A 12,089-nucleotide genomic window follows, 5' to 3' on the forward strand; every position below is an offset into this window, starting at 1 on the left:
GTGATACTGTCGCGCACAGCGTTCTGGTGTGGCATAGAACATTGGTGATACTGTGTCGCGCACAGCCGCCTGGTGTGGCATAGAACATTGGTGATACTGTCGTGCACAGCCGCTCTGGTGTGGCATAGAACATTGGTGATACTGTCGCACAGCGTTCTGGTGTGGCATAGAACATTGGTGATACTGTCGCGCACAGCGTTCTGGTGTGGCATAGAACATTGGTGTTACTGTCGCGGCACAGCCGTTCTATCACAAATGTTTTTTGTTCTTCAGTATACATAAAAATTGTGAGTTTTATATATAGATACAGACACATGGATATACATACACACATATACACTGCTGACCAAAATCTTAAGGCCAATGAACATAAAGAAAAAAATATGCATTTTGCATTGTTAGACTTAACCACTTATTTGAGTGGAGCTTCGAAAGATAAAAATAAATAAAGATAAAATAAAAATAAAAAACTTTTTAGCATTTAATAGGGAAAATGTGAACACTGAAATTAGCATAAATACTAGCTGGTCAAAAGTTTTAAGACCATACTAAAAAAGAAGTCCTAAACAGGGTAGGAAATGCCCAAAAAGAGGTCTCAGTAGTGACTTGCACGGCTGTCATTGTGAATAACTGCAAACATTCGCTTCAGTACGATCGATATAAGCATTTGTAGAAGGCTGGCTGGAATGATATTCCAAGTGGTGAAGATGGCTTCTCAAAGATCATGCACTGTTTGGAATTAATGTCCATTTCTCTAGACTTCCCTTGCCATCCACCCCCAAACATTTTCAATGGGGTTCAGTTCAGATGAACACGCTGGATGGTCCAAAAGAATCACGCCATTCGCCAAGAAAATGTCCTTTGTCCTATGGGCATTGTGGATTGCAGCATTGTCTTGCTGAAAGATCCAGTCATTTCCACACAAGCAAAGGCCTTCATCAATAAGGATGCTCTCTCCAACATACCAGTGTAGCCAGCTGCTGTTTGACGCCCCTGTATAATCTGAAGCTCCATTGTTCCATGGAAGGAGAAAGCACCCAAGATCATAATGGAACCTCTTCCACTGTGTCATGTAGAAAATGTCTCCGGTGCGATACCCTTATTGTGCCAGTAATGTTAAAAGTTGTCTGGACCATCCAGGTTAAATTTTTTCTCATCAGAGAACAAAATCTTCTTCCACTTTTCTACGTCTCATGTTTGGTGCTTCTCAGCTAAGTTTAACTGATCTGTTTTGTGGTATGGAAGGAGGCGTGGCCTTTGAAGACGTTTACGGTTTTTAAAGCCTTTCTCTCATAGATGCCATCTTATTGTTCTTGTGCTGCATTCTGTGTCCGTGAGGGCCTTAATCTGGTTTGACGAATCCTCCTGCTCAACGCTGGTGAAATTTTCTTGGGCTGACCACTTGAAATTCTTGTTCCATATCCCTCAGAATCTTTTAAAAAATTTGCAACAGGAGTTTTACTACTCCTAATCTTACCAGTGATGGCATTTGAGAGAGACCTTGCTTTTGCAGCTCAACAATTCTGCCACGTTCAAACTCTGTCAACTTTTTAGTCCTTGCCATGTTTTCACCCAATGCAACACAGGAGATATCAGTGGAAGATGTTGACAACGTTAATGCTTGAACACAAATGACCAAATTTCGTTATGTGTTTACCAATTAACACTTCGTTTCAGTATGGTCTTAAACTTTTGACCAGCTTGTAGTTAGGCTAATTTCATAGTGTTCACATTTTCCTATTAAATGCTAAAATGTTTTTTTTTATTTTTCCTTTTCTTATTGTCATCTTTTGAAGCTCTGCTCAAATAAGTGGTTGAGTCTAACAACGCAAAATGCATATGCTTTCTTTATGTTCATTGGCTCTAAGATTTTGGCCAGCAGTGTGTGTGTGTGTGTGTGTGTGTGTGTGTGTGTGTATTGTCAGACATAACTCTCAGTTTAATTATCGATACATCAACACTTTCGTGTATCTGAGAAAAGTTTGAAAAGGTTTGCGTCTATACATAATTATATTAAATGACCACAAGTATTTAGAATGAAAACTTCATTTTGAAACTAACTTACCTGTATTCAGCAGATCATCCCATAACCTCAACTGTATTATCATATTGATCAGAATAGATTTCTTTCATTTATACTGTACAGTCTTTTACTGTCCTTGTAGATTAGAACCCACTTTTACAACATGTATTTCAAACCAGTTTTTCATGTTTTCAATTAAATAAACATATGGATCTTAGATTGGTCCTTTCATAGCATTTGTAGATCCATCTTCACGTTTTTCATATTCATCAGATCAGTATGTGTTTGTGATCATTTTTGTACTGGATGGTTTCTGACAATATTATAAAACAGACCTTTAGATACTGCTTTTCCACAGTATCATAAATTTTCAGAATGTCTGTGGCAGTTAAACAGCCTCATATCATTATATACCCACCAACATATGTGTATGTCAATAAAACAGTTTTTTGAAGCAGTATCCTCTTAAACGACAGATGTTAATAATGCCTCTTATTTTCTATTCAACTTTTTAACAACAATTGGAGAACTAGAATTACCTGCATGTGCATGTTTCTGTGGAGGAAGAAATCAGAAACAAATGTACTTATTAATACACTACACGAAAGTGCATTTCTGTGAAGGAAGAGATCAAAAACAAATGTACTAAATACACTACACGAAAGTACGTTTCTGTGGAGGAAGAAATCAGAAACAAATGTACTTGTTAATACACTACACGAAAGTACGTTTCTGTGATGGAAGAAATCAGAAACAAATGTACTTGTTAATACACTACACGAAAGTACGTTTCTGTGAAGGAAGAGATCAGAAACAAATGTACTTATTAATACACTACACGAAAAGTACGTTTCTGTGAAGGAAGAGATCAGAAACAAATGTACTTATTAATACACTACACGAAAGTACGTTTCTGTGAAGGAAGAGATCAGAAACAAATGTACTTGTTAATACACTACACGAAAGTACGTTTCTGTGAAGGAAGAGATCAGAAACAAATGTACTTATTAATACACTACACGAAAGTACGTTTCTGTGGAGGAAGAGATCAGAAACAAATGTACTTGTTAATACACTACACGAAAGTACGTTTCTGTGGAGGAAGAGATCAGAAACAAATGTACTTATTAATACACTATACGAAAGTACGTTTCTGTGAAGGAAGAGATCAGAAACAAATGTACTTGTTAATACACAACACGAAAGTACGTTTCTGTGAAGGAAGAGATCAGAAACAAATGTACTTGTTAATACACTACACGAAAGTACGTTTCTGTGGAGGAAGAGATCAGAAACAAATGTACTTGTTAACACACTACACGAAAGTGCATTTCTGTGATGGAAGATCAGAAACAAATGTACTTAGTAATACACTACACGAAAGTACGTTTCTGTGAAGGAAGAGATCAGAAAGGAATGTACTTGTTAATACACTACACGAAAGTACGTTTCTGTGAAGGAAGAGATCAGAAACAAATGTACTTGTTAATACACTACACGAAAGTACGTTTCTGTGGAGGAAGAGATCAGAAACAAATGTACTTATTAATACACTATACGAAAGTACGTTTCTGTGAAGGAAGAGATCAGAAACAAATGTACTTGTTAATACACAACACCTAAAGTACGTTTCTGTGAAGGAAGAGATCAGAAACAAATGTACTTGTTAATACACTACACGAAAGTACGTTTCTGTGGAGGAAGAGATCAGAAACAAATGTACTTATTAACACACTACACGAAAGTGCATTTCTGTGATGGAAGATCAGAAACAAATGTACTTATTAAGACACTACACGAAAGTGCATTTCTGTGATGGAAGAGATCAGAAACAAATGTACTTATTAATACACTACACTAAAGTGCGTTTCTGTGATGGAAGAGATCAGAAACAAATGTACTTGATAATACACTACACGAAAGTACGTTTCTGTGAAGGAAGAGATCAGAAACAAATGTACTTATTAACACACTACACCTAAAGTACGTTTCTGTGAAGGAAGAGATCAGAAACAAATGTACTTATTAATACACTACACTAAAGTACGCTTCTGTGGAGGAAGAAATCAGAAACAAATGTACTTGTTAACACACTACACGAAAGTACGTTTCTGTGAAGGAAGAGATCAGAAACAAATGTACTTATTAACACACTACACGAAAGTATCGCTTCTGTGAAGGAAGAGATCAGAAAGGAATGTACTTATTAATACATTACACGAAAGTTATTATTTTATTTCCTTTTTGCTAGCTGTTTATATAATACATAAATAACATAAAATAAGGTTCTTCACCTTTTATTCAAACACAACATAATTAAACATACACCACACTCGTGAAACGAAGTTTAAGGAATTGTCGTGAATGTTGGATAAAGTTCAAATCTAATTACATGCACTTGTACATCACTGTAAACTGTAATATTTTCCGTGGATAACTTGCACAGTGATGTGAAAGTTACAGTGTTATAAACATACCTTGTCTGGTAATTTGTGCTGTTTTGTCTGTTGCTTATAGCTCTGTCTTCTTTATACTGTTCAACATTGCATTACTATGAATCATATAGTTTCATTTAACTAACTTTGTGTAGATTTTATGAGAATGATTTGGAAATATATTTCTACATTTTGCAGTAATAAGTATATACATAATACTTTAATTATTTAAGATTAATAACAGAGGTATTACTATTTGGATTTTCACATTACTATCTTAACGAATTTCCTCTTGTCCTTGTATTGTCATTATTTGGTTTTCTTTAGGCTGAAGAAATAATAGATAGCAGTGCCACACCTCCGTGTAGCCGACTTCCTGAAACAGATCAGACTGCTGTAGGGGAGACTATATCTTCTTCTGAAAGTGAGAAAGAAGAAGGTAAAGGGAAAATTTTTATTATTTCATGTTTTCTGAGTCACATCATTGGAGATAATAAAAAACAAAACGAGTTTTGTTTTTAGAACAAGGTATGTTAAGAGAAATTAAATGTTATTACTATATGAAAAATACGTTGTACTATACAAATGATTCTTTTCATCTACAAAACTATGTTTTTAATAGCCTTTATGACTCAACCTACTTCAAACACATTGACAACAAACAATGGAACAAACTTGTATATTTAAAGAATCATGTTAACAACGAACAGTGGAACAAACTTGTATATTTAAAGAATCATGTTAACAACGAACAGTGGAACAAACTTGTATATTTAAAGAAACATATTAACAACAAACAGCGGAAAACACTTGTATATTTAAACAGACACATTGACAATGAACAGTGGAACAAACTTGTATATTTAAACAGACACATTGACAATGAACAGTGGAACAAACTTGTATATTTAAACAGACACACTGACAACGAACAGTGGAACAAACTTGTATATTTAAACAGACACTCTGACAACGAACAGTGGAACAAACTTGTATATTTAAACAGACACTCTGACAACGAACAGTGGAACAAACTTGTATATTTAAACAGACACTCTGACAACGAACAGTGGAACAAACTTGTATATTTAAACAGACACACTGACAACGAACAGTGGAACAAACACTTGGATGTTTAAAGAAGCACGTCGACAGCGAACAGTGAAAGAAACACTTGGATGTTTAAAGAAGCACGTCGACAGCTTAACAGTGGAAGAAACACTTGATGTTTAAAGAAGCACGCCGACAGCTTAACAGTGGAAGAAACACTTGGATGTTTAAAGAAGCACGCCGACAGCTTAACAGTGGAAGAAACACTTGGATGTTTAAAGAAGCAACGTCGACAGTTTAACAGTGGAAGAAACACTTGATGTTTAAAGAAGCACGTCGACAGCGAACAGTGGAAGAAACACTTGATGTTTAAAGAAGCACGTCGACAATTAACAGTGGAAGAAACACTGGATGTTTAAAGAAGCAACGACGAGCGAACAGTGGAAGAAACACTTGATGTTTAAAGAAGCAACGTCGACAGCGAACAGTGGAAGAAACACTTGATGTTTAAAGAAGCACGTCGACAGTTTAACAGTGGAAGAAACACTTGATGTTTAAAGAAGCACGTCGACAGCGAACAGTGGAAGAAACACTTGATGTTTAAAGAAGCACGTCGACAGCGAACAGTGGAAGAAACACTTGATGTTTAAAGAAGCACGTCGACAGCTTAACAGTGGAAGAAACACTTGATGTTTAAAGAAGCACGTCGACAGCTTAACAGTGGAAGAAACACTTGATGTTTAAAGAAGCACGTCGACAGCGAACAGTGGAACAAACACTTGATGTTTAAATAAGCACGTCGACAGCTTAACAGTGGAAGAAACACTTGATGTTTAAAGAAGCACGCCGACAGCTTAACAGTGGAACAAACACTTGTATGTTTAAAGAAGCACGCCGACAGCGAACAGTGGAACAAACTTGTATATACCAAATCACCACCCATATCACCACCCTTGGGAAGTCTCCCATCTATTCTTTCATACACTTGTCTCATTAAATGATGATTTAATCATGTAGCAGAACTCTGTACCAATTAGACACTCCTCCAAATACAGGGACTCCTTAGAGTGTGACACTCCTCCAAATACAGGGACTCCTTGGAGTGTGACACTCCTCCAAATACAGGGACTCCTATGCATTGTTGCTTGTGATTCCACATTTTTTTTATGTGTGTGTAAGTGTGTGTGTGTGTGTGTGTGTGTGTGTGTATAACTCTAATAAAAAACAACTTGAGATATGTAACTGTACGTATTTATATTTAATAAAAGGCTTGGGTACAGAAATATGTTGACAATAATGTCACAGCAACATCTATATACATTTCAAAGTATGGATAAATAATTAAATAAATATATATAATCAAATTTAATTTTCAAATGAAAGAAAAGAGAAAATGAAAATATACTTGAACAAATAATATAAGCACAGCCACCAAACAAATATCCAACGAATTGGCAGGAATGATAACGTATCTCATTACGTAATGCATCAAGGTGTTGGATGTTTGTTTCTGTGGCTGTGTTTATATTGTGTTTCAAATATATTTTGTGTTCATTCATTTACATACTTACTAATTTTACCTTTTCTTTCTCTATAAAATTAAATTAAATATGATTTAATTTAAGGCTTGATATGTTGTGTAAAATTCACTCTGTTTACTTTCCATACAGTCTGTTTACAAAAGTTTTTTAGTTTACTAAATTATTAAGTAAATATTACTGTATATCTTGTCTGAGTTTAACTGGAATAATATTTAAAAAATAATTAAACTATATTGTAGTGTTGTAAATTAGATTTAAAACTAATATTTGTGCTTGCATACTTCTCTGGTTGTATTTCTGTAAAGATAAATGCACATTTCACACAGGAAATATTTATTTGTCGTCAGTTGAAAGAGGAAGACGGAGGGATCAAGATCTTTCATGGGAACATTGAGAAGAAGATTAAGTTTTAAGAAGAATCGCTCCAGGTCAGTGGAACAGAAGATCAAAACACCAGAAAGCATAAGTCGTGAAAGCAGCAGAAGTCTCTCGGTTGACCGTAACAAATCTATTCCAGGATCAAGGGAGTCATCATCCAATAGGTCATCAGGTGTGTATAATCTTGTATTGTGGAAACTGTTCAACTTTTAACCACGTTAACAGCAACTTTAGTTTATTGTGATTAATTGTGCTGAGACACTAAGCATGTCGTTTACTTGTTGAAAATAGAACTCGGTATTTGTGGATTCTCCAACAAAACTAATGTTTGAGGACACTGGAGATTTTTTAATACAGCACACTGATACAGTTTGGTGATCTGCATGCTAAACATGTGGTAAGAAAAGAGTACAAGTTCAATGTGCTATAATTTACTCCATCAAATAAACATTTAGATAAATACCTTTCAAAGCTAACATTTAATAAGTAAATCAGTCTACAAGTCTCAGAGGTTTATATGAGAAGTATTAGTATAAATACCTATATTATAATTGAATCAGTTGTTATTGTGTTTGACAAACAATATACATATTATACAGTTTGGTGATCCTACACACAGCACACTGATACGGTTTGGTGATCCTACACACAGCACACTGATACAGTTTGGTGATCCTACACACAGCACACTGATAAAGTTTGGTGATCCTACACACAGCACACTGATAAAGTTTGGTGATCCTACACACAGCACACTGATACGTTTGGTGATCCTACACACAGCACACTGATACAGTTTGGTGATCCTACACACAGCACACTGATACGGTTTGGTGATCCTACACACAGCACACTGATACGGTTTGGTGATCCTACACACAGCACACTGATACGGTTTGGTGATCCTACACACAGCACACTGATACGGTTTGGTGATCCTACACACAGCACACTGATACGGTTTGGTGATCCTACACACAGCACACTGATACAGTTTGGTGATCCTACACACAGCACACTGATACAGTTTGGTGATCCTACACACAGCACACTGATACAGTTTGGTGATCCTACACACAGCACACTGATACAGTTTGGTGATCCTACACACAGCACACTGATACAGTTTGGTGATCCTACACACAGCACACTGATACAGTTTGGTGATCCTACACACAGCACACTGATACAGTTTGGTGATACTACACACAGCACACTGATACAGTTTGGTACATATAAGATGGTTTTATCTTCTACAGTACTTGGAACACTGTGTTATTCAGTTTTATGGTAAATTAAGCAGTCTTCTTGCAACCATTTATAGAATTGATATAGTTACGGAAAATTCCAATCTTTTTAAAACACATTTCTATACAATAATTTATTAATTAATATGTCAAGATAGTAACTTTCAATATACAGTTAGTTATTTTGTATTAGCTAATGCAGTCTGTGAACAATTCATTATGTACACTCAGTGGCCACTTTATTAGGCTTGCCTGACTAGTACTGGGTAGGACCCCCGGCCACTTTATTAGGCTTGCCTGACTAGTACTGGGTAGGACCCCATTTTGACTCCAGAACAGCCTGAATTCTTTGTGGCATGGATTCAGTAAGGTGCTGAAAACATTTTTAGGATTTTGATCCTGCTTACTTGATAGAAATACACAGTTCCTGTAGACTTGTCAGTCACATATTCATGTGTGAACCTCCTGTTCCACCTCATCCCTATGGTGCTCTATTGGATTGCGATATGGGGACTGTGTGGGCCATTGCAGTACACTGAAGTCACTGTTATGTTTGTGGAACAGTTTGAGATGATGTGTGCTTTGTGACATGGTACTTTATCCTGCTGGAAGTAGCCATTGGAAAATGGATAAACTGTGGCCTTAAATGATGCATATAGTCAATAAGAATGCTCACATATGCTGTGGCATTCAAATGATGCTAAACTGGTATTAAGGGGTGTAATATGTGCTAAGAAAACTTTCCCCATACTATCACCACCAGCCTCTACCATTAACATGAGGTAGGATGGATCCATGAATTTAAGCTGTTTATGCCAAATTCTGAACCTACCATCTGCATGTCACAACAGAAATTGAAGTTCATCAGACCAGGCAATATTTTGTCAATCTTCAGTTGTTCAGTTTTGGTGATCCTGTGCTCACTGTAATCTCATATTCCTGTTATTAGCTGACAAGAGTGAAACCTGGGGTGGTTTTCTGCAGCTGTAGCCTATTCACTTCAAGGTTCAACATGTTATATATTCAGACATGTCCTTCTGCATACCACTGTTGTAAAGAGTGGTTATTTGTGTATTTATGGCATTCCTGTCAACTTGAACAAGTCTGGCCATTCTTCTCTGATCTTTTTCATTAATAAAGTGTTTTTGCTCACAGAACTGCCACTTACTGGATATGTTTTGTTTTTCTAACTATTCTCTGTAAACTCTAGAGACTGTGGTGCATGAAAATCTCAGGAAGTCAGCAGTTTCTGAGATGCTGAAACCACCATGTCTGGCACCAACAATCATTCCATGATCAAATTTGCTTAGATTACACATCTTCCTCATTCTAATGTTTGGTTGACCAACAACTGATACTATTGACCATGCTTTATGTATTGAGTTGCAGCCACATGTCTTGCTCTTTGGCTATTTTTGTTGAAGAACAGGAGTACCTGAGTGTGGATAGAGCTATTAGATTAACAATTATAGTGTAGCTCTATTAGATTAACAATTATAGTGTAGCTCTATTAGATTAACAATTATAGAATAGCTCTATTAGATTAACAGTATTAATTTCTTGTAATTCTGATATTTATCAGTAAAACTACTTCATTGTTTAAGTTGTATTACTTTGATCCATTTCGTATCTTCTTATCACTTGCACACTGTGGGTAATATTTTATAATTTAAATCTGTTACTTCCTGTTGCCTGCTTAATCTTGGCTGTGACGACAAGTTAATGTTGTTTTAACTTTGGATTAGATGGGTATAGACATAGTTTATAGTGTTTAATACCTGTTTTCTTAATTATTTTTAAATAGATTATTATTATTGTTATTTCAGAATTGTGTTATTCATATAACTTTTGTTTTAATCAGTGTAATTTTTTTATGCTGTTTGTTACCTAGCCACCTCACTCTATATGTGAACAATAAAATGTGTAACAAGTAATTTACGATAGTGAAAGGTTACATTGTCAGAACTACTTAGCAAGTTGTCGTTGGTTCTGAGACATTCTTATAGAGAATTGGATAAAGATTTAATGGTACTATAGTTTACAAGGTTGAGTAATCAGTGCATGAAGTAAACAGCTTGTGTTAATGATCTTGTAAGTTAAGCTCTCTTCTCTTCTTTCACTGTTTAATATTACTGATTAAAATTTATTTATTTAATTATGTTTCACATTTCAGAATCTATTTCAGTTGTTTTGCTGAAAAAATTTGGGTCAAATTAAGCAAGTTTATTATACGTTTTTTTATATGTAATAGTTTTAAGGTTTGATAAATTTCTTTTGGTTTAAATTTCAGGCTCAAGTAAGTAACAAACCTAAGTAATTCATTACCAGTAGTTTGGAGAAAACTGAAATACACAGTGTTGTCCATGTCTTTTAACTACTCTGTGAATATAAAAGTACAGTTTCACTACCATCTCTTCAAACTTTTTTTCTTTTGTAAAGTTTCCCTTTCCTGTTTTTCAATAAATGAGTGTGTGCTTCATTTATTGAATAAATGTCACACTAGTTGTATGTAATAGGTTTGTTAACACTTCTGTTAATGTTTCAGTTTCTTGTGTTTATGGCTTGATGATCTTCTCATAACGTGTGTTTATTATTTCTATTAACTTTCAATACTGACCAATTATTGTTGTGTTGTATGATGAACTGATATGTTGAAATCTTTTGGCTTCCAAACTTTGTGCTTTTTGAGATGTCATATTTGTTAACCGTAAAGGTAAGCATTGTAATTCACTAGTGTAACGTTTTTACTGTTTAGAGGAAAATGTTGTAGTCTATTGTTTTATTGTATGGAAGTTTTTCATAGGAACTGCAGTGTAAAGAATATTAGTTGTAATAAAGTCAGTTAGTTTAGTCAGCGAAAGTAACTGAATATATGATTTAATAATGTTTCTTATTGTGTTTTCTTCCACATTTAACAATAATTTACTTACACAATACCTTGGTAGTCATAAAATAAAGCCAAACTCTTCGTAAAATTGACATATTTTGTGGATGTTAGGTCGTTTCTGTTAATTAATTTAGTGATGTAGTAATATGTTAAGCCTGTCAGAACTTGTCTCTTTAATTTAAACTTTTCACGTGAACACTTATTTCTCTGTAGAGACTCGTGCCTGTAACTGACTTATGATACATGTATTAAATATTTCAACTTTCTTGAATGTTTTCAGCTAATCAGTGCTTGTAACCGGTAACTTTAGTACTGATTGTTATTGTGTGTTTACTAATTAATAAGAGTTGCCAGTTACTGATGTATCGCTGCCAAACCAAAATGTTTTGATCACATTATAACTATAAATCTCAGTATTTACTTATGAAACTGACAAGTATCTATTTGCTGATGTTATGACACAAAAACGTTTCATTGCTATTTACAAATATATTTTGGACACCACTTTACTGGTTGTTTATTTAATAA

At 35.0% G+C, this 12,089-nt stretch overlaps 1 protein-coding gene across 1 annotated transcript in view; it reads left to right on the forward strand.

Moving 5' to 3' along the window:
- The window catches only part of LOC143235815 (uncharacterized), a 105,249-nt gene that overhangs the window by 67,735 nt on the left and 25,425 nt on the right, over positions 1 to 12,089 (forward strand). The window contains exons 21-23 of the mRNA XM_076474009.1: positions 4,786 to 4,897; positions 5,555 to 5,685; positions 7,404 to 7,599. Coding sequence (XP_076330124.1) covers positions 4,786 to 4,897; positions 5,555 to 5,685; positions 7,404 to 7,599 — 439 coding nt within the window. The remainder of the gene's footprint in view (positions 1 to 4,785; positions 4,898 to 5,554; positions 5,686 to 7,403; positions 7,600 to 12,089) is intronic.

Source organism: Tachypleus tridentatus, chromosome 12, assembly GCF_004210375.1.
Source record: "Tachypleus tridentatus isolate NWPU-2018 chromosome 12, ASM421037v1, whole genome shotgun sequence".
Classification (NCBI taxonomy): Eukaryota; Metazoa; Arthropoda; class Merostomata; order Xiphosura; family Limulidae; genus Tachypleus; species Tachypleus tridentatus.